The sequence below is a fragment of the Typopeltis vanoorti genome, chromosome 5 (genome assembly GCF_054136105.1).
Source record: "Typopeltis vanoorti isolate ZY-2024b chromosome 5, IOZ_Tvanoo_1.0, whole genome shotgun sequence".
Lineage (NCBI taxonomy): Eukaryota > Metazoa > Arthropoda > Arachnida > Uropygi > Thelyphonidae > Typopeltis > Typopeltis vanoorti.
Genome location: NC_143553.1, coordinates 97,132,333 through 97,157,317, shown reverse-complemented (window position 1 = coordinate 97,157,317; position 24,985 = coordinate 97,132,333). Strand labels below are relative to the sequence as shown.

The 24,985-nt window shown below is 36.8% G+C and overlaps 1 protein-coding gene across 2 annotated transcripts in view; it reads right to left on the bottom strand.

Moving 5' to 3' along the window:
* The window catches only part of LOC150106677 (neuronal membrane glycoprotein M6-b-like), a 170,942-nt gene extending 146,863 nt beyond the window's left edge, over nt 1-24,079 (bottom strand). For both annotated transcript variants that reach the window (XM_090393276.1, XM_090393275.1), the window contains exon 1: nt 23,888-24,079. In XM_090393276.1, the coding sequence (XP_090249402.1) occupies nt 23,888-23,891 (4 nt within the window). In that variant the 5' untranslated portion in view covers nt 23,892-24,079. The remainder of the gene's footprint in view (nt 1-23,887) is intronic.
* Nucleotides 24,080-24,985: the final 906 nt, after the last annotated feature.

The window sequence follows — 24,985 nt, the reverse complement described above, 5'->3', positions numbered from 1 at the left end:
GCCACAACATCTTCACTACTCTTTATGGTTCGTCCCAACTTTGCATCATCTGCAAACAACTGAATATCTCCATCCAAATCTTCGCCAATATCATTAATATACAAGTTAAATAGTAATGGCCCTAAAACAGATCCCTGAGGCACTCCACTAGTGACTTTCCTTTTCCTGGATATTGCACCCCCATACACAACTTGTTGATACCTATCAGATAACCAGTCTCCAATCCAATGCACTAATCTAATATCCAACCCCATCTGCTCTAGTTTGACTGTCAACTTATCATGAGGTACTCTATCAAAAGCTTTTGCAAAATCCAAGTATATTACTGTGTATCCTTCTCCTCTGTCCAAGGAAGCAGTCACTTTATTGTAATAAGTAAGTAGATTACTAAAACACGACCTCCCTTTAGCAAATCCATGCTGTCCATCAAAGATTATACCATTGTTGTCAACCCAACTCTGGATCCTAGTTCTCACAAGCTTCTCCAACAACTTAACCACAACACCTGACACACAGATAGGCCTATAGTTTGATGCTTGAGTTCGATCACCTCCTTTATGAAGTGGCACAATCTTGCCCTCCTTCCACCCTTTAGGGACTTGACCAAGTGCAAGACTCGTATTAAAAAAATATGTCAAGGCCGGTGTCAACTCTCTGACACATTCCTTCAGAATACGCGGTGATATATTATCAAGTCCCACAGCCTTATTTACATCTAGTTTACTCAACTCCCCAAACACCTCTTGCTCACTTACAGTCAGTCTCTCCTCCCCATCATCAACTGCTCTTAATCTCTCCATGAAGTCACATTCACAAGATTGAAAGATCTTTATGAACTGCTCATTAAGTATCTCCACCACACATTCTGCAACAGCTGTCTTTATACCATTTCCTCCAATCAATGTCATCCTTCCATAATCATTCTTTCTTTTGCTGGCTACATATCGCCAGAGAAAAGTTTTCAGACCAGGCTAATGTCAGACATTCACCAGTATGTTGCATTTTTATTAGAATTTGATAAATCAAACGCCTTCACTGATATTGCTCAGTTAATGGAATTTATTCACATGGTATTTCAAGATTATTCAAGTAAAGAAATACTTAAGAAAATTATACCATTATTGGGAAGGACTAGGGGAGAAGACATTTTTTCGGTATTTGATGAATTCGTGAAACAACACAAACTTCCACTTTTTAAATTTGTGTCTATTTCTACTGATGGTGCTCCTGCAATGATAGGTAATAAATCAGGCTTCATTTCATTATGTAAAAACGACGACAAATATCCAGATTTTTTAACATACCACTGTATTATTCACCAACAAGTACTGTGTAGTAAAAGATTAAACACAAAAGATGTTTTGGATATTACATTTAAAATTGTAAATTCTGTTCGAAGAAAAGCCCTGCAACGGCGGTTATTTAAATTACAGGCAGATGATGATAGGGAACTTCTGTTGTACAATAATGTTCACTGGCTCAGCAGAAGTCAATTTTTAGAAATATTTCTTGTATTAATTAATGATATAAAAATTTTTATTGATGAAAAAGGAGATATTTATCCACAATTGAGTGATAATAGATGGTTGTTACACTTATCATTTTTAGTAGATTTTTGTACGAAATTAAGCAATTTAAATTTAGAGTTACAAGGTAGAGATAAAAATTTAATTGACATGTTAAGTTCAACAAAAACTTTCCAACAATACTTGCTTTTATTAAAGAAAAATATAAATGACTGCAAATTTAGACATCTTCCATATTTATTAAAATTTTTTGAACAAAATTAAAAAAATGCTTCGCTATGATTTAAAAGAATTTATTCGTGAAATAGAATTAGTTGAGGAAGAAATAAATTCAAGATTTAAAGATTTTAATAAAACTGAAATGATTGTATCTTTTTTCAATAATTAATTGCAAGAAAATTTGAACATCACAGAAATTTGAAATAAAATTAGTGGACTATTTGATATAAACCAAGCTGAAGTAGAACTTGCGATAATAAACATTCAGAATAGTTTACATTTAAAATCAATAAACAATGAAGTCATTTGGAAGTATGCACATGAAAAATTCCCAATATTAACTGATACTGCGCGAAAAATTCTGTCGTGTTTCGGATCGACATACTTGTCAGAATCCGCTTTTTCTAATATGACCGTCATAAAAAATCAATTAAAATACAAATGATTATTTGGATGATTGTCTGTGATTGGCCACTTCTTCATATCAACTTGACTATGAAAATATTGTGAGGTCCAAATAATGCTAAATTTCACATTAACTTTTTTTTTCTTTTTTTTTTTTTTTTAATCAACCAGCATTTCCTGTAACTTGGTAACTTGTGAGTTTGTAATCAATCTGTTGTTTTTTCTAACTTTGGTTTTTCAAAATAGAGAAATAAATATTTTATTCCAATATATATATATTTTTTGTTGTATTAAAATAATTAAAAGTGATAAATAGATTTTTAAATACACAAATAAAGTTTTCAGTTGTGTATTTTTTTAAGTTGTTTATTTGTGCGTAATCAGATATCAGGTTGGGGGAACATGATCTATATAAGAGAGTAGATCGCTGAATAACTTATATATTACAGAGTAGATCACCGAATAACTTTTTATAGAACAGTAGCTCGCGTAGTAAAAAAGGTTGAGCACCACTGTCATAGTGTATCTCTTCCCTTTATCCAACTCACCTGGAACATTGTTATAAAATATGAGCAAGTTGTTAAAACATGACCTTCCTTCAGTAAACTCATGCTGCTCCTTGCAGAGTATAGCTTGTCTATATGCGAGTTCTTACCGGCTTCTCAAAAATCTTCATCACCACACCAGATACTGATAAGTCATTGTTAGACACATCAGTTTTTGCACCATCCTTGTACAATGAAACTATCATACATTCCTTCCATTCCTGTGGTATCATTCCTGAGATGAGACTCAAGTTATACAAACATGTGAAAGGCCAAGCAAATTCGGATTAACATTCCTTTAGCAAACGGGCTGAGATTCCATCTGTCCCTATAGACAAAATCGAGGTATGCAACAGCTCTTCAACCTCATTTTCATGTTCTAACCCTTCATCCAATGTAGCAGTAGTGTAAATAGCATCTATTTATTGCTATTTATAAGCATGCTTGGTTACTGCGTCTTTGTAACGAATAATGTTTAATGTGTTATATTATTAATATCTTTATTCTAATTGGCAGTGTGCTTTTGCTTTCATAACCTTTCTTACTTATTCTATTGCATACTATGTTTATCCACCTTTCGTATTTTACTAGTCGTATGCCTATGAACACCGGAAAATTTATTTGATGAGACTGCAGCATCAGTGTTTCTATATCAGCACAAGACTTACTAATATGTCTGGTAGATCTTTCTCTTACTAGCATAAAATCTTTCAATAAAGTTGATGTAAACAGTCTAAGTAGTAATGTAAGTAATGTAAACAGTTTAAGTAGTTTCTCAAGTACTTAAACTATGCTTTTAATGCCTTAGTTGTTTCCCGCTAACAAGTCTGAGTTTATTTAGAAACAGCGCATTGTATTTTAAAGAATCAGGTGGCACTCTATTGACATATAAATAAAACACATTTATTTACATTAATATCAAAGTACATTAATTAAACGATAGGGAGGTTACTCTCTCTGCCTATCCGTTAGACTTTCAGCATAAAGAAACAAACTCTCCCTTTTCAATATTAAATAACTATACAATATAATCACTTAATTACTTCTCTGCTTATTAAATCAAATTATTGAAACTTTAATATACTCACAAGGAGGTTAGCTAACCATGTCAAGCTATTTCACAAATCTTATGACAATTATTAACATGCCAAATGACTCTCTTATGGACACTTATTACTATTAACTTAATTCTTATCAATCTATAACATATCTCCTAGTTTATAAAATAAAAGGAAATGTACAAAAAAATAGGACAACCTTACAGAGGCTCTGTATTGCACATTCAATCAAAAGTCTTGCACTAAAGTCTCTATGGCCTTTCTTTCATCTCAGGTCTTAGGCTTCCTTCAGCAGTGTCTTGCATCAGCAGTATCTTGTTGGAAATTGGCGGGCTGTGGACTGCAACCTGCAATGCTTGAATAGCTCAGGCAAAAGGTTTCAGCATATGGGCAAATTCTCCGGAGTTTGAAGTTCACTTCTGCGGCTACTGGCTTCAGTTGATCTCCGCGGCAAAAAGAAAAACTTCCGAGAAAAACAGCTTCTGGTATTTACATTTGCTGTTCTCTCGTCATTCCTAATTTTCTCCTCTGCTGTGGGCTCCCCATAACTTCTGGTCCTCTGGATCCTACGCCCAGTATTTCTGCCTCTAACTGCCGATGACGATGACCCTAACTGACTGTCGCTCTGACTCTGATTGCCGACGACGAAAACTCCCGATCTCGATGTCCGGCTCAATCCCTTTTTATTTCATGTTCTCCAGAACCTTGCACGAAGAGTTGCAACCCCCAAAGAATTTGGCACATCTCCTTGATCTTCTTTTAAGACCGACCCATTCTTCTTTCTCCTCCATGCATTCCTTTGATTGTATTTTGTCGGGCAATGGAAACTTGTCTGAACTTTTTAGATCTCTCAGGCACTGACTTTGAAGGTGTTTAATGCGCAGAGCTCGTAAGTAACTTTCTCATACACTTAGAATGTAAACAACTTTCTTATGCTCTTACATAGAGCTATTATACAAAGTTCTGGTGGCAAAGCATTGTCTTTGTTTTTGACATTCTAAAATATTCTTGTTAAAGGAGTAAATACAGTTAATTCCCATAGGGTTATTTACAGTAATATTTAGCATAAAACATACAGAGACAAACAAAGTTATTTTTGTAACATTCTCATGGGACTTGACCTCTGTAAAAATCGATGTAAAGCACTTTGGTATTTCCAAGCTACATCGAGTTTTACAGTAGCACTGTGCACCATGTTACATACACCTGGTTGATATATCTTAGCAAATTGAGCATTCATTAACTGAACAATCTCATTAGCTTCCGACACTCGAGTACCATCTGCATTTGATAAAGTTATTCTTTCACGTTCATTCTTTCTTTTGCTTGCGGCATAACAATAAAATTCTTTTGGATTACGGGAGAGATTGACTTCAATTTGGGTTTATATAGGTCAAATTATTTGAAAGTAAGTAAAAAAATACCGACAAGTTTCGCCAACTTAGCTGTTTGGCTTTTTCAGAGTAAAAATTGATATAAAACAACTTAAATGCTAAAACTATTCACTAAAACTATCAATAAAGGAAGAATCGAATACAATTGTATTTTTTTACAAAAAACAGAAGAACACATACATCACACGCATAGTGCATGTATGATCTCACTTGTTGTTATGTAGGAACGTTCTGTAATTAGCAGCAAGATTTAATTCTGGCATGCTTAAAGATCTTATGAGGGTCTTCCAAATATCAGACAAAATTAATTTCTATTTAAGTTATGTTTAGAACAGATCACTGTTATGGCTTCTTTTATGATTCAGAAGTGGAAATTCTCCTCTAAGTAGGGCACGGAGCTTGTGTCCCATTCTATGGTATGGTTTGTCCTGGAGAAATAAAATGCTAACCCCTAGTTGTCTTCTCTGTTATTGTTTACGTTTCCTATGTGTTTCTATTTTCTGATTTCAAAAGTTCTAGAAGTCTGACCAATATAGTTTAATCCGCATGAACAGGGGATATTGTAGACTCAAAATCAGAAAAAAGGAACACATAGCAGACGTAAACAATAACAGAGAAGACAACTCGGGGTTAGCATTTCATTTCTCCAGGACAAACCATACCATAGAATGGGACAAAAGCTCCATGCCCTACTTAGAGGAGGATTTCCACTCCCGAATCATAAAAGAAGCCATAACAGTGATCCGTTCTAAACATAACTTAAATAGAAACCAAGGATTAATTCTGCCTGGTATTTGGAAGACCCGCATAAAATCTTTAAGCATGATAGAATTAAATATTGCTGCTAATTACAGAACGTTCCTACATAACAAGTGAGATCATACATGCTCTATACGTGTGATGTACACATTCTTCTGTTTTTTGTAAAAAATACAATTGTATTCAGTTCTTCCTTCATTAATAGTTTTAGTGAACAGTTTTAGCATTTAAATTGTTTTACATCTATTTTAACCCTGAAGAAGCCAAACAGCTAAGTTGGTGAAACATGTCGGTATTTTCTTACTTAGTTTCAAATAAATTTGACCTATATAAACCCAAATTGAAGTCGATCTCTCCCATAGTTCTTTTGGTCAAAAATAACTTTTTATCTTTTGGATTACCTTTAGTTTGCATGGTCAATTTCTTTTCATACTCTGATTTAGCTTTTTGCACAACACTCGTTACTTTTCTGGTCTGAGCTTTATGTGTTTCATAACTCCTCTCACTCTTATTCTCAAAATATTCTTTCCACATCATCTTCTTCTTGTGGGTCTCTTGCTTAATAAGGTTGCATATCCGTTTCACTCTCAACCTACTTATTCTTCTAACACTAGAGATACATTCAGATACTACTTCATTTCAGCACTTTTTCAAAGATTCCCATGCATTGATGACATTTTTATTATTATTACATCACACCTCTGGGGAAGTCTAAAGACTCATCGAGGGAGGGCACTTACTCTATAACTCTCCATCTCCACCACTCAACCCACCAACTACAATGAACCGCAACTACCATAATCTACAACAATGCCATCCACCGCCCATCTCCACCACTAGTACTTTCACAGACAATCACAAACATCCATGCCCACAGCGCGATTCGAACTTGCAGCCTTTTGGCAGGACAGCAGATATGCTAACCACTTGGTCAACAGGCCAGCTTTTCCCATACAGTAACTAATACCATGAGACCAAAGATAGTATTCTCCTAAGTTGATCCTAATTTCCAGTTTTGTAGTTTAACATGTAACCTGCTCTAATCAGAGCATAAATACAATTAGATACTTCCCAAGAAATCACAGAATGATCGCTGTCACCAGCTGTGGTAAAATAGCCACTTTCTTAACAGACCCCACCCCCTTGATGCTATGAGCAAATTCAACACTTATTGACCTCTAGTTCCTTCTTTCACATGCTGCTTGAGAAAGTTGTCTCGCAACAATTCAATAAATTCTTCTTCTTTCTTATCATGAGATTTCTCTTCTACCTAATCAATCTTTGGAAAATTAAAGTCACCCATAATGATCATTCATTTGGTACCCATAAGGCTAAACTGGCAATGCATTTCTTTGTCCACTGCAATCGAGCCACCAGGTCTATAGCAACATCCCACCATGTATTTCATTCTGTTAGCCTCCACTTCACACCAGATAGATTCTAACTCACAACTACATGGGACATCGTTATCATCATTGTTTTTCTTGTTTCTACTCTAACTGAACTAAAGTCATTTGTACTTAAAGTAGAAAAAACTATCATTAACCTGAAATGCGGAAAGGCAGCTAATGGGCCTGGTTGGCCGAGTGGTTAGTGTATCCACTCTCCAGCCAAAAGGCTGCGGGTTCGAATCCTGCTGTGGGCATGGATGTTTGTGATTGTCTGTGAAAATACTAGTGGTGGTGGTCAGCGGTAGATGGCGTTGGTGTGGATAATGAAGTTAGTTGTGAGTGGTGGAGACAGAGAGTTGTAGAGTAGATGCCCTCCCTCGATGAGTCTATGGACTCCCTGTAGGTGTTACATAATAATAATAATAAAAGTTTTACGGTGGTTACACTGCATAATTCAGAAGAACTGGTCAGAGGGTCGAATTCCAAATGACTAGAGTAGAGTGCTCATAGTACCCATCTATAATAAAAAGAATAAAGCTGAATGTGTGAGAATCACAAAGGAATTTCTCTACTGAGTATTCCTGGTAAAGTTTATGCAATATATTTGAGAAACCGTTAAGAAAAATTGTGGAGGAGGAGCTTGGAGAACAAGCTAGGTTCAGGCCAAACAGAGGTTGTCAGGATCAGATTTTAACTTTAACACAAATAGTTAAGAAATCATGGGAATATAACAAGAATCTGTATTTAAGTTTTGTAGATATAGAAAAGGCATATGACAAGGTGCCAAGAGAAAAGCTATTCAAAACACTCCAGTTATATGGTGTAAATGGGACATTATATCAAGCAATACATAGTCTCTATTTGAGTTCTAAATCAGCAGTTAAAATTGAAAGAGGCACAAAAATATGGTGTGATGTTAAGTCAGGTGTTCAACAAAGGTGTAAATTATATCCACTGTTATTCATTATCTATATGGATCACATTATGAAGGAACGTGGCATTAAATTCAATATAAAGATTGGAGATGTTAGTCTCAGCTCTTTACTGTATGCAGATGATGTTATACTTATAAATAAATCCAGGAAAAGTCTGCAGGATTCCCTGACCAAAGTGAATAACTGCTGTAATAAATATGGTATGAGACTCAGCATTAAAAAGACAAACAATGAAAATTGGCAGAAACATTAAAACATCAACTGCATCTTGAATGGAGAACCTATAGAGCAAGTAAAATATTTCATCTATTTAAGGTATAAGTGTTTCGTGAGGATAGAAGGGGTAAAAAAAAAGGAGGAGGAATGCTATTGATGACAGAGAAAGAGTTATGTCCATATAAAGTAGAGATGCAAGAGGAAAACAGTACCAGTGGTTTTGAGGCAGTATGGTGTGAGATAGAAGTGAATGGAATCAAATATTTGGTGGGATGTTGTTATAGACCAGGTGATATAGATGGTGTGATAATGAAATGTATAATCAAATTAGCCAAGCAAATAAGAAAAGGGTGATCATTAGGTGATTTTAATGATGGCAATATAGACTGGAATGATGAGATAGCAACTGAAAGTAAAGAAAATGAGTTTCTTGAATTTTTGAGGTTAACTACCTCAGACAGTATGTAATAGAGGGCACACGAGGAATGGGGGTCTTGGATTTGGTCATCTCATCCAAGGATGTAATTATAAATGAGGTGTCAAATCATCCACCAATTGGCGAGAGTGACCATGAGGTGATTACCTGGGTGCTTGCCAGCAGGGTGAGGACCTCTGTGAGAAAAGGGTATATGTGGAACTACAAGGGGGAGGGAGTGATTATGAAGAGCTCAGGAGACAGCTTGCGGGTGTATCATGAAATGATGATGCAAAATTGGTAAAAACCATGAAGAGTAGTAAAGATGTTGTGGCCTTACAAGAAGACTTGAATAAATTGAGTAATTGGGCACGGAAATGGGGATGTGAGTTCAATGTTGCAAAATGTAAGGTTTTAAAATTTGGATAACAAAGAGGGATGCAGAATTTATGCTTGGTGAGGATATATTGTTGGAGGTGGAGAAAATAACAGATCTGGGGGTGATGGTGGATAAGGATCTAAAATTTAGGGAACACATAGCCAAAATTGTGAAGACAACACAAAGGCTTCTGGGAATGATGTGGAGGACACTGACGTGTAGAAGTAGGGAGATTCTTGTTCTGTTGTATAAGGTTTGATTAGGCCATACATGGACTATTTGTGCACAGATTTGGTCACCTGGTTTTCAGAAGGATGAAGAGATGTTGGAAAAGGTCCAAAGGCGACTGACTAAGGTAGTTCTGACCTCTGGAATGTCGAGTATGAGGAAAGATTAAGAAGATGTAATTTGCAGAGTCTGGTGGACAGGAGGAAGTGGGGAGATATGATAGAGACCGACAAGTTGGTAATGGGTTGTTATAGGATCAATGCTGGAGAAGTTCTACAGAAAATAGTGGGAGATCATGGGAAAACCAGAGGTCATCCCTGGAAACTGTATAAAGAGGGTGCGAGTAAGGGAGTGAGAAGCAGTTTTTTTTTCGTGCAGAGTTGTGAATGATTGGAATGCCTTGCCTAAGAGTGTGTGGTGTCTGCAAGGAGTTTGAGTGTGTTTAAGACATGGTATGATGAGCTGTGTGTATGATAAAAGGACCTCCCAGATGAGTCTTTGACTCCATGTGGTTTTGGGGTAATAATAATTTTTAGTGCAGATGGCAAATTAAATTTGGAAATAGACAGCAGAATTAGCAAAGCTGGTATGGTAGGAAGTATATGGAATGAGAAAGAGATCAGTCAAAACACTAAACTAGCTTATACAAGATAGTGTTCAAACCAATTTTAACTTCCAGATCTAAAGGCTTGGTTAGAAATAAAACTCTTGATCAAAAATAGGAAAAAACAGATATGGGAGCCTTGAGAAAAATTAGGGGACTGAACAGATGCCAGTATCATATTAAAAACGAGTCTATTAGAAAAGAACTTGACATTGTTAGCATTCAGGAATGTGTTAGCAGAACTAATCTCAGGTGATATAGCCACTTAAACAGAATGGGAGAGGAAAGATTATCTAAAGAAGTGTTCTTTGCAGGATGGTAGTTAAATGACCTAGAGGAAGACCAAAATATAGGTGGATTGTTACATTAAAAAGTGTCTTAGAAGAGAGAAATATAAGATCTAATAATATTGGAATGCTGACAGATAACAAAATATAGAGGAAAACTGTTGATAAGAAGTTAGTAATAATGCAACTTTCCATTTAGTACTATCATAAGATCCTGTTCAGCCCTGAAAGTATATGTCAGGAATTTGATTATGATGATGAAACCTTTCCAACATTGATCATATAACAACCCCTTACTAACTTGTAGGTCTCTATCATATCACCCCCTCTTCCTCCTATCCACTGACTGTAAATTGCATCTTCTCAACCTTTCCTCATATTTGACATTCCAGAGGAACCAGCATCATGTGATCATGTGTGGCCTATTCAAAGACTTATACAATGAAACAAAAATCTCCTTACTTTTATAGGTCAGTGTCCTCTGCATCATTCCCAGAATTCATTGTGTTAGCCACACTATTTTAGCAACGTGTCCCCTAAATTTAAGATCATTCTCATTTAATCCTTTATCCAAGTGTAAGCAAAGGAACTTTGAGCATTGAGTATCCTCACAATTAGGCTACTTGCATATAAAGGCTAATGACTTCACACTGCCTTCGTATCCCATAATGCAAAGCACACAGACATGTCTAATGTTATGTATTATGGGAAGGGTGACTACCAAGACTGGTTTCAACATGTGTTGAGTTCTCATCAGTGAAAGTCACTTTTTTTTTTGTTTTCTTGCACTTGGATAAAGGATTACACAAGAATATAATTTCTTAACAGTTTAATTTAAATTATATCCATATGGGGGAAAAAAAAAAACTTTTATAACCATCTCTAATCCAGAGTAGTTGAATAATAAGGTAACACCTCTTCACTACTTGTATATGGGAAATATATGATTTCTGCATTTATTCAACTTTAGCATATGCTGAGGGTCTGGCTCCTGCTGATGTGGTTTTCCACAGATATGAGATCTGGTGAAGTGGTCTCGATCACTACATTAGATTAAATGTTTACCCATGGTATAACTTCTACTGATATGGCCTTTATTGAGACCTTCAGTGAATGCCTTGACCTGGGAGATGACCTGTTTTTACTGGTAGCTTGTAGAGGTTGATGATTGGCTTGATGGTGGATTTTTTCTTTAGCACTAGGTGAAGTCGAGGTTTCTGCAAGTGTAGTCTGGCTAATCACTGCTGAGTGTAATGAGTTAAAAAGATCCTTTGAGTCACTCACTGAGGTCACAGTAATCATGATTGCCTAGATTTTAGAGATGTCTGGGGATTCAAGTTCAATATTGCAAAATGTCATGTCATATCCCCACATGCCCCGAGGGCACAGAGGTCTGACATACGTCAGTTTACAGGCCGAAGTTAACCCTGTGAGAATGACCAGTCCTCAGCATAGTGCCAATAGCATTGAACAATTGATCCCCTTCCGACTACTAACTGCGCTCAGACTTGCTAAACTTTTTTTTGCATGAGCCATCAGTAGCAGAGACTCCACCAATCGACCAACCTTTGCTGGCTCTGCTGCAAAATGTAAGGTTTTAAAATTTAGGAAACAAAGATGGGATGTAGAATTTAAGCTCGGTGGGGATATATTGTTTGAGGTGGAGGAAATAAGAGATCTTGGGGTAACAGTGGATAAGGATTTGAAATTTAGGGGACACACTGCCAAAATTGTGAGGACAACACAAAGACTTCTGGGAATTACAGAGACTTCTTGTAGAAGTAGGGAGATTCTTGCTCCATTGTATAAAGCTTTGATTAGGCTGCACATGGACTACTGTGCACAGATTTGATTACCTGGTTTTCAAAAGGATGAAGATATATTGGAAAGGGTCCAGAGGCAACTGACTAAGGTAGTTTCTGACCTCTGGAATGCCAAATATGAGGAAAGGTTGAGAAGATGCAATTTACAGAGTTTAGTGATAGGAGGAAGAAGGGAGATATGATAGTGACTTACAAACAGTGATCTCCCACTGACAAACAGTGGGAGATCACGGGAGAACAAGAGATCATCCCTGGAAGCTGTATAAGGAGGGTGTGAGTAAGAGGAGTGAGAAGCAGGTTTTTTGCATGAGTGATTGGAATGCCTTGCCTGAGAGTGTGGTGTCTGTAGAGAATTTGAGTGTGTTTAAAGCATGGCATGATGAGCTGTACATATGATAAAACCTCCTAGATGAGTCTTTGACTCCATGGGGATCTTGGGGTAATAATAATAATAACAATAATAATAATAATATTGTTTAATTTTTTTCTTTGTCTGTCTTTAATAATTGCCAGCCTGGTTATTATTATTATTACTATTATTACAGGTATCTCCATGGAATCAGTAGATTCATCGGGGGAGACCCAAACTATCAAAACAATATCTATCATATCTCTTCTTGAATTCATTTACAGACGAAGAACTCACAACTGAGTCAGGCAATGCATCCCACTCATTCACCACCCTCCAAGCAAAAAATCTAGTTCTCACACCCTTGTTAACCACACTTTTCCTTAATTTCTAGGAATGATCTCTTGTTCTTCCATCACTATCACACAGCTGAAACATTTCCCCTGCATCAATCCTATAAAAACCCTTCAGTAATTGAAATGTTTCTATCATATTCCCTCTTCTCTGCCTATCAACTAACCTCTCAATCTATCAATGTAGGGGGCATTTTTTACATCACTCACCAACTTAGTCACTCTCCTCTGAACCCTCTCCACACCTCCTCATCTCCAAGGAATCCAGGTGACCAGACCAGGTCACCTGCACAGTAATCCAAATGTGGAAGTATCAACGCCTTATAAAGGGGAATAATAACCTCTTTATCTCTGGATGTTATTGTGTTCTTCAATAACCAAGTAATTCTATGTGCAATCTTGGACACCTTAGCAATGTGCCCTCTGAACTTCATCTCCCTATCCACCAACATCCCTAAGTCTCTAGCCTCATCAATCTCTTGGAGTACCATTCCATCAATGTGGTACACAGCTGGTAATCTTTTAATCTATTCCATTACCGCTACATCCATTACCTTTTGCCCATTTTGCCAGCTTATTTAAATCATCCTGCAAAATCTCAACATCAGCTTGATTTTTTATTGCGCTATCCAATTTTGCATCATCAGCAAACAACTGAATATCTCCCTTCAAGCATTTCCTATATCATTTATGTGCAAATTAAACAATAACAGCCCAAGCACAGAGCCCTGATGCACATCACTGGTCACCTGCCTCATCCTGGACTCTGCTCCTCCATACACTACTTTCTGGTATCTCTCCATGAGCCATTCTGTTATCCATATCTCCAGTTTAGTATCCATCCCCCATCTGCTCTAATTTGCACAACAGTCAAAAGCCTTAGCAAAATCCAGAAGAATCACTGTGTAGCCATCCTCTTGTCCAAGTCAGATGTCATTCTATTATAAAAAGTTAATAAATTGCTAAGGCAGGATCGACCTTTAACAAAACCATGTTGGTCCCTATAGAGTATCATATTCTGATCCACTCATTCTTGAATTCTGTCCTTAACCAACCTTTTCCAACACTTTACCACCACTCCCAAGATGGTGATTGGTCTGTAATTAACTATCGCAGTCTTAGAGCCACCTTTATGCAAAGGAACCACTTTGCCTTCCTTCCACTCCCTAGGGACCATACCAAAGTTCAAACTTAAGTTAAATAACCAAGTAAGAGGCATTGACAATTCGTTTGCACATTCACGTAACACCAGTGGCTGATATTCCATCTAAACCTACAGCAGTGTTTGCATTTAAATTCTGCAATATACTAAGTACCTCCGATTTATTAACTTCAATTCCCACATTAGTTATTGCTACAAGTACAGCGATATCCTCACTTGGGTAATAGACTTTTGAAAAGTGATCACTCAGTAACTCTACTATTACATCTGAATTGGTCACCTGAATACCACAGCACCCACTAAGGTTATCCTTCCAAAGTCATTCTTCCTTTTACTTGCCACATAGCAGAAGAACTCTTTGGGATTAAACTTGATCTCCTTGGCTAAGGTTGTCTCATAATCTGATTTAGCTTTTCTTACTATGCATGAGCCTTGTACTGCTCATGGATGTACTGATTGCCTTTCTCCTTGTAAATTCTCCATAACATTTTCTTTTTTTGCAGATCAAGCCTGATACTACTACTCATCCATCTAATGCCTACCTTGTTTGTCTTCCTGACCATGGCAATACATTCTGATATTGCCTTCCTCTGATACCCAATGATTATATCCCATGCACTGCTAACATCTTTTCCCCTGCAATCTGTTCGGCCATGGGATGGCTGTTAGCTCACTCTGAAGCTGGTCATAATTACCTAACCTGTAGTTACGTATATACCCCTTCTTAAGAGAGAAATCTACATATTTTGCAACCTCCCAAGTCAATACCACATGTCTCACCAATTGAGGACACCTTACTTATGCATATATCCTCTGAACCTATGACCAGATCCAACACTCTCACACCATGAGTCCCTTCAGTTATGTGCTGTTTCAAGTAATTATCTCTTAGAAGGTGGAATTCCATTTCCTTTTTGCCAAGTGATATTTACTCCTTCCAAATGATATCACCATAATTAAAATCCCCCATAATAATCATTAACCCTGCACTCATTTGCTGATGCACGAATTCAATACATCCCCTGTATTCCCTGGCCTATAGCAGCAACCAACTGTATATTTGGTTGCGTTGGTCACTATTTCACACCAGACCGCCTCAATTGAATGAACTATCATTCACACATCCATCCTCTTGATATACTACTTTCTTTGGCTGCAACTCATCAGCTATCATCAAAAGTACTCCTCCCCACGTTCTATCTTCTCTATCCTCCCTGAAAATACTGTACCCATTACATTCAATTCCAGTAACCACATCTTCTGCTGAGAGCCAAGTTTCACTAATGCCTACAACTTTTGGTGAGATTGCACTGACTAATGCCAAAAATTCTTCATTCTTATTTCAAATGCTTCTTGCATTAGTATACAAAAATTACCGATTCCCTTTAGTTCTTGTACCAGCTTTAGAACTGATATATTCTACTAATTTCAGTAGTCCTGTGCCGATTTTTATCCACTCTATTCTTCAAATTATTCCACGAAAAAGGATCAACAAATATACATTCACTGCATAAGTTTTTCCCTCTTACACTCAACCTTTTCAATTTTAGTTTCCCTGCCCAATTACTTCAACTTGTTCAGAAAACAGTAACTTCTTCAAACGCTTATGACCTTCCATGTTCAGATGCAACCCATCTCTTGGTGGGGGTGGCTGAGAGGTTAGCATATTTGCTCTCCAGTCACAAGGCTGCAGATTTGAATCCTGCCATTCAAATTCTTCAAATTATTCTGGCACAGAATAATTCAAATTATTATGGGCACAGATATTTGTGAATGTCTATAAAAATACTAGTGGTGGTAGTGGACAGTAGATGATGATGCAGTTTGCAGTAGTTGGTGGATTGAGTGGTGGAGACACCCTCCCTCAATGAGTCTTTAGACTCCTTGGAGGTGTCACATAATAATAACATTTCTTCTTTTCTTGCCTGGCATTGTTCCTGTAATATTATATAATGTTTTAGTATCACCTCTAATTGGCTCCAATTTTTGCCTTGTTTAGTAGGTTTACTATAAAGTCTCTCATATCTATTCTTGCATTTTTCCTAATCTTTTTATATATTTCTTTATATTTCTCTTGTAATTGAATATTATTCTTATCTTGTATTATTTTGAATTGTTTCCACAAAGAGGTGGAAAGTGGCAAAAATAGTTCCATTGCATAAAGGATGCTCCAAGAATGATGTAGCAAATTACCAACTGATCAGCAATAGTATTAGAAGTATTAGAAGCAATAGTATTGGTAGTATTAGAAGTCACAGTCAAGGTACTGGACAAGTTTGTCAAGAGCAAAATACAGGAATTGGTAGAGCCTCTGTACTAATGGCTCACGCAAAAAGTTAAGCAAATATGGGTGCGGTTAGTAATGCTGTTGGCACACTCTCCCTCGATGAGTCTTTGGACTCCCTGGAGGTGTCAGGTAATAATAATAATAATAATAGGCAAAAATGGGATACTATATGGGGAGCAACATGGTTTTGTGAGGTGTAGGTTATGCCTCGGTATGCTCATGTTTTCTAATACAGTGACAGCTGAGTTGGATAAAGGTAATAGTTTTACAGTGATACTACTGGACTTTGCAAAAGCTTTTGACAGGATACCACATGGAATTCTAATCAGTAAATTGCAGCACATGGGAATGAATAAAAAGTTGGTGAAGTGGATAAGAGTGTGCTTGATGGAGAGAGAGAGAGAGATCAGAGTGTAATTTATTCAGGCAGAGCCCAGTAATACAGACATTATCTGTATTAACTGTTGCTCCACCCAATTTTGCATCACTGACAAACAACTAATAGTTCCTCTAGATCCTGCAGGGCTCTGTTCTCAGGCCACTACTATTTAGTTTATTCATTAACAATATAGGAAAGGATCTAGAGGAATATAGTGATGGCAAACAACTGAATAGTTGTTTGCCAGTGATGCAAAATTGGGTGGAGCAACAGTTAATACAGATAATGTCTGTTAACTGTTGCTCCACCCAATTTTGCAGGATGATTTGAATAGACTGGCATTCTCAGCAAAGGAAAATGGATGTCAGTTTAATGTGGTGCATTTTGGGGTGGAAAGATTACCAGCTGTATATAGCATTGATAGAACTGTACTCCAGAAAATTGACAAAGCCAGAGATTTCAGAGTGTTAGTGGATAGGGAGTTAAAGTTTAGAGGGCATATTTCAAAAGTCACTAAAGCAGCTCGTCAGATTACTTGGTTACTGAAAAGAATGCCCTGACAAGCAGGCTATTACATCTCTTTATAGGGCCTTGATAAGATCTCATCTTGACTACTGCATGCAGCTCTGGTCACCTGAGTTTCTCAGGGATAAGGAAGGTGGAGAAGATCCAGAGGTGAGTGACAAGATGGTATCAGGTCTATGGAATTAATCTTATGAAGATTGGGTTGAAGATTTTTGGTTACAGAAATTCGTTGACAGGTGGAAAAGCGGTAATATGACTGAGATATACAAATTACTGCGGGATTTTTACTTTAATACACAAGAAATGTTTCAGAACACAGATCTGGTGGTGAGAACTAGGGACCAACCTTGGAAACTGAGCAAGTGTAGTTTTCGGGGGTTTCAGGGCTAGATTTTTCACTTGGAGAGTGATGAATGAGCAGAATAGGTTACCTGAGTACTTTGTGGGGGGCCATGACTGTGAACGAGTTCAAAGCAAAGTGAGATGGATACTGTGTGATGCTGGATAATGCTTGGTATGATGTCCATAATAATAATGATGACAACACTTTTTTTTTTGTTCATCATTTCTTTTCTTTCTTCAATTTTGAGTTTTGTGTGTGAAGGTTGGTCGATTGGTAGAGCTTCTGCTACTAATTGCTCAGCAAAAAGTTAAGCAAGTTTGAGTGTGGTTAGTAGTTGGAAGGATTAAATCGTTCGATGCTGTTGGCACACTCTCCCTCGATGAGTCTTTGGACTCCCTGGAGGTGTCACATAATAATAATAAGATATCCATTCTTTTTCTTTACTTCTATGCCCTCCTAGTATTTTTTCTGTGGCTTCATACTATATGATTTTATTATCTCTAGGATATAATTATAATAATATCATTTACTGTTTCTTGTAATATATCATTAAATTCATATTTTCCTTTCTCATCTGCATTATTAATTCATTTATAATTGTAGCTTTATAGAATATTGAGTTAAATCTCACTCTTATCCATCTTTCTGTAATTGGTTCCTATTCTGTCATTGCTTGATTTACTGAGCATCATTATTGCTGCACCCTTTTTATGTTCACCATCTTCATCTTTGTTTCCAGAGTATATTAATATTTCTCCTGAACTCAACTGGATTAATTCCTGTCAATTCTATCTTGTCTTGCTTATTATTTCAATTTCGTAGTATTTTATTTCTTTAGCTATATTAGCTGCTTTTGATATTTATATATAGCCATCATATTCCAACATCTCATTTGTATTATTTTTTGGCTCCAAATAATTTGTATGTTTCTCTTGGTTTTTGAGTCTTGTCCAAATTTTCTGTTGTATTCCTCAATTCCCTAGTTTCTCTACAAAAGCTTTTGCTAAAGGATTTCATTCTCAACGGTCTGCGCGGTTAGCCTAGTGGTTTTGCGCTTCGCAACCATATGCCTGGGGAAGGAATGTCCTAGGTTCGATTCCCGTCGGAGACGTGAGGAGCTGAAGGATCTTCCTCAGCCATAGCCAAGTTAGCCGGTCTTGGGCGCGGGCAGTAGGGTTTTTTCCGCCAGTTTATCTGGTGTTTTTCATCCCGCAAGCAGGCAAACCGGCCCCGTGAACACACACGGATCTACAGCCAAGAATACCTTGAGGCATAGGAGTGACCATTCTATCCTCATATTTCGGTTACGAAATCCAAGCATGCTTGGAAGGTTGTGGGCCTTAAAGGCCTGTTAAAGCCATTGGGATAGATAGATAGATTTCATTCTCAACAGTTGGTCTTCATTTATGGTGACTTTTTTGGTGAGATTTTTCTGTGGTCCTGGCTTCCACAGCAAAGTACTTTTTTATGAGGATAAGTTGCTAGCCCTTTGCTGAACCCTCACCTATTTGTTTATACAGGCTTTGACTGGCAAGATGCAGCAGCTGAATCATGGCTGGTTTTGATAAATTATAAATGCTACCTAATTTTGCATTACCAGCAAACAACTAAATATATTCCTTCAAATCATTCCCTAAATTCATGTACAAACTAAACAGTTGTTCAAATGCAGAACCTTGCAATTCACTGCTAGTTGCCTCATGGATTCCACTCCATCATATACTACTCTGATATCTATCCATCAGTCACCCTCCCATGTTACCAGCTTCATCATCACCATCTGCTACAATTTATGTATGGTTTCACATGACATCTTGTCAAATACAGTTACAATGTCCAGAAATATCATGCAGTTCCCTTCATCCAACTCATGGTTACTTTATTATATAAAATGAATAAATTATTATTATTATTAAGGGTATCTCCATGGAGTCAGACTCATTGTGGGAGACCCAAACTAGCAAAACAATATCTGTCATATCTCTTCTTGAATTCATTTACAGACGAAGTCAGGCAATGAATTCCACTCATTCAACACCCTCCAAGCAAAACTTCTAGTTCTCACACCTTGTTAACAACACTCTTCTTTAATTTCCAGGGATGACCTCTTGTTCTTCCATCACTATTCCACAGCTGAAACATTTCCCCTGCATCAATCCTATAAAAACCCTTCAGTAATTGAAATGTTTCTATCATATCTCCTCTTCTCCGCCTATCAACCAACCTCAGCAATCCACAAGCTCTCAATCTATCAATGTAGGGAGCATTTTTTACATCACTCACCAACTTAGTCACTCTTCTCTGAATCCTCTCCACAGCCTCCTCATCTCCAAGGAATCCAGGTGACCAGACTTGAGCTTAGTAAGACAAGGACCTACCCTTCAAAAAGTCACAGTTCCACACTGAGTATTATAATTCTATCCAACCATTCCTGAATTCTGCATTTTACAAACTTTTCCAAAACCTTGCCCACCATTCTTGAGATACTGATCAGTCTATAATTGTTATCTCAGTCTTGGAACATCCTTTATATTAATATTTTGCCCTCTTTCCAATTTCTTGGAACCTGATCAGAACTGAAACTTAAATTAAACAGCTATTCCACATAATGCCAATTCAGCTGCATCGTCTGACAGGCCATCCCATGGCAGTGTTTACATTAAGATTTTGTAATATTCTAAGCACTATTAACTCACACAATTACTACCTGCCACATGTAATACTTCAATATCTCCACCTGGATGATACACATTGGCAAGTGATCAGTGAATAACAACTATTTCATCTTCAGTTACCATCAGTACTCATTAACACTATCTTTCATTAGTTATTCTTCCTTTTTTACTCAACATGCAACAAAACTACTCAGCTAAATTCCTCTTAATGTGATGTGATTGTTGCCTTCCTTACCATATTTATTATCCTTCTTGCCTGTGCTTTATACTGCTCATGAACCTTCTGATCACTTTTCTTCTTGGATATGCTCCAAATTTTCTTTATTGAGCTCCTGCCTAATGATGCTTATAATCCATCTAACCCCTGATTCTAGGAATAGTCTGATATTACTTCCTTCAACCACTACCCAGACCTCCCCAAACTATCTCATTTATTGCTGACATCATTCCCTTCCACATTCTAATCTTGTTAATTTTAATTAACAAGAAAAGTGATCAGAAGGTTCATGAGCAGTATAAACTGTCAACTATTATAATCACAGGTTCTGCAGGAAATGCAGATGAGCAGATGTTGTGCGCAATGGCTTTTGCCTGTACCAAAAAAAACAAGTGTTCTGCATTTAGGCATTTTAAAGTCATATTTGTTTGGATTTATTGATGGTTGTTTTGCATTGGCTGCATACTTTAACTACTTGAAGTATGCTGAATTTTTCTCTTAGAATACCTTGACACACCTATTGTTAACAAGTAAACCATATTCAGATAGAGGACAAGAATTTTAATAACTTGCCTGATGCAAGTGTTTAGATGAGGAGAGCAGATGCAATAATCTAATTATGGAAAGGAAGAATAGAAGTCCTCCCACAAGTACTGTAGAAAACAAATCTCCTTATAGTAATTCAGACTATGATGTTGTAAGTTTCCTCACCCACTAAGGACAACTTTTGTAGTGCTGAGAATGGGGACTGCTGTCCTTAGTGGGTGAGGAAACTTACTTTCCTCACCTTTATACTTACAACATTATAGGCTATAATAAATTTAGTTTAATCCTTTATCCAAGTGTGAGCAAACAAAATTTGTGCCTGAAAGTATCTTCAGGACTGGGGTAAGGTGGTACAACACCAGGACAACTCCTTGCAAAGGTGGAACAAGATACCATCACTCCTATCTCAGTATCTCCCATAATGCAAAACACATCTCCTTGCAGATATGTCTAATGTTAAATTTTCAACATTATAGGCTGAATTACTATAAGATGATGTGATTTCTACAGTACTCTGAAAAGAGAACTGGTTAAGAAAGGATCAAGGGTGTATGGAGTTGGGAGAGATTGTCTGATGTTCTGGCTGATAGATGGATAGTTAGATGGATGGTGTGTGTGTGTGTGTGTGTTTGATCAATACTTATGGCAAGTACTTCCATTTTTTTTTTTTCCAGCTTGGTCAATGAAACAAGAAAACAGAAACCAGCTGGAGTTATGAACAATAAAGTGACCTAGAAAGGCAACTTCACTATTTGAGTAGCTAGATTGCTGACAGTCATGCTACAAAGATAAAAATACAAACAAATCACAGCATAATTTTCAGAATAAAGCAAGATGTACAGCAGTTGATATTTGAAGTTCAGTCAGAAATAGGTCAGGTGTGGATGTCTGTAAGTGGTGATATATATAATTTATTAAATTAAACTATGATTTATTAAATTAAAATTATTAAAAAAATTGAAAGGCAACTTCACTATTTGAGTAGCTAGACTGTTGACAGTCATGTTGCAAAGATAAAAATACAAACAAATCACAGCATAATTTTCAGAATAAAGCAAGATGTACAGCAGTTGTTCAAGTTGATATTTGAAGTTCAGTCAGAAATAGGTCAGGTGTGGATGTCTGTAAGTGGTGATATATATGATTTATTAAATTAAATTTGCCGAGAAATTATATTCTTGTTTAATCCCCATCCAAATGCAAGTAAACAAAGTCTGCACATAAAGTAGCTTCACAACAAGGCTACTTGTATATAGAGGCTAATGACTTCACATCAGTTGGCTTAGTAACCCATAATGCAATGCACACATCCTTACAGACTTGTATAATGCTATGCATTATGGGAAGGGCCACTACCCAGACCGGTTTCAACCTTTATTGAGGTCTCATCAGTGGGAGCCAGACCAAGAAGACAGTCCTGAAAGCAAGCCTCATGTGCATGTGCACATACACTGCTCCTCTGCCCTCCCCAGTAGCTCATTCTCCACAATTAGCAGTTCCATATTCTCATGGAACAATGCTTTTTTTAAAAACATCTAACTCTAAATCTATTCAAGTGCAACCTATTGGTCATATATATATATATATAATATATATCCTCCTGCCAATCAACTTCAATCCATACAGCTAAATTTCGGATTCCATTCCTTCTGCACTACATTGCCTCATTTGCAATCACTACCCTTCTTAATTCAGTCCTATCATATACATATCCTCCTGCCAATTGACTTCAATCCATACTGCTAAATTCCGGATTCCATTCCATTCCTTCTGCACTACATTGTCTCATTTGCAATCACTACCCTTCTAAATTCAGTCCTATCATACCACTGAAACAAACTTCTAATATTAAATATTTCTCATCTCTACTACTTCCAGTAACTCTTTCATATATCCTCTCTTATTACACACCCATTAACTTATATTTGTTGAAAACACCTGCCCAAACAACCAGCTTTCACTTTGCTTCATGCATTCCGCTAACATCTTTCAGAAAAAATTGAAGTGACGGACGTTAGTACATATGAGGCTGACACAAATGGAATGTGCACGGTGGTAGAGTTTGGTATGCAGTGGGAGAAACATAAGCAACCCTTTTCATCACTGTGATATCTTTCCCGTGTATATACGCAGTTTACAGTTCCCCCACTCCCCATTTCTATCATTTAAAGAGGGTATAAGGAAGATGATGATGTCAGATATTGTAGTCATACGAAATGAATAATAATAATGTGGCAGCATAAGTTAGTATTTCGCTGGAAGTCGCTGTACTGAAGCAACTATGATTTAACAAGCACACCACTGCCTTTATACCTTACTGCATTACGTGGTTTGGATGTGGTAGGCAGTCTTGGGAAGGAATCAAGGTGTTGGAATAATTTTTATAACAGAGTAATTATTTTAAATATTACTGTATCACGTAATAATAATAATAATACGTTCGAGAATGGTCAACAAAACTTAGTAATTTTCCCATCTCTTCTTTCAACAGAATCGCATACTAATCTATGTGTTTAACCTGTTTCGAATTATCTGATTCACTTCAATTTTTAGGACTCAAATATAACTGTAAGCCAGCGTGAGCATAATGTAAAAAAAATTTAAATACACATTCGCTATATGTCCCTACGACCAACTGAAGATAGATATACTCAGTATCCAAGTGAATATAACATAATATGCGAGAATAAATGCAAATTACACTAATTAATCGAAATAAAAAGCAACTGTAATATAATAGCCATTTAGGAAATGTACATTTTAAAATTTTATTATAAAATTTCACTCTTCTCATCTTGGAGGGGGGGAAAAAACGCATATAGAGGGCGACACGCCCTCTATATAGAGATACAGATTCGGCCACTCACCCATGTCTGTTACCAGTAGGGTTTTGCCCTCTAGCAATTATTCACCTGGACGTTAGATTTTGATGTAATATTACAACTTTGAGAAATTTTCTTCCCCATTTACTTGTTCTTTTCTGCTTTCTGACTTCAGCATATTAATATCATTACAGTAGCGAACGAATCACACATTGCATTGATATAAAATATAATGCCTTTAAACAGGTGCAACTCTATTTCCTTCCCCCGTTTTTTAAATATGACGTCATTATTTCACCTTGCTGAATAGACCAATCACACACTAGCTGTCGGAATAAAAAGGAATATTATTCATAATTCACCATTATTAGGAGGATAAACTAATATATATATATTAGGAGAATAACTAAAAAGGGTATATGTATTTTGCTTAATTTAATTTTTTTTAAAATCTTTTGAAGTGCACACATTTCCAGATAAAGGGAGGTAGATGCATTGAGTCAATTTGCCAAACGTGTTTACAGTAGCTATAGAAACCAAGAACTTCATATTTTAGTAATTACTAAAGAAAGGGCCATATGGCTACATTTCGGCGGTGTAAAATTACATAGGAGAACTGGGTATTAAGGATCCAACATTATTTCAAAGCCGGATATATCTAGAAATGAAAGTAAAACTCCCTATACAGGAACTAAAAGGCGTTAGCTGATTTTTTTTTTCTCAAAAAATTTTACCTGATAGCTTACGAGAATACAATCCTTGGCATCGGAGTTGCCTTAGTATGCACGACTTAAAAGAACAGGACAGTCACAAGCGTTGTTTGTTCGCTTTTTATTAGTACATTTTTTTAAGATTTCACGCCTGACAACTGTTTTGAGATGGTTGACAAGTGGTTTGAACTTAAGGTGTCTGTCTAGTCTCTGAAGAGACCGGCAGAAACCTTAAGAGAGCAAAAACTCTAATTCAGTGTTAAAGAAATCAAAGGTCAGAGAAAAGTTGTGCAAGATAAAGCAACTCCGATGTCGAGGATTTTATTCTCGTAAGGGCTCAGGTCAAAACATACGAAATTTTTACAAGTTTCTACAAACATTCTGCTCTGAAATAATGCTGGGTCCTTAATATCCCTTTTTCCTGTGTAATTTT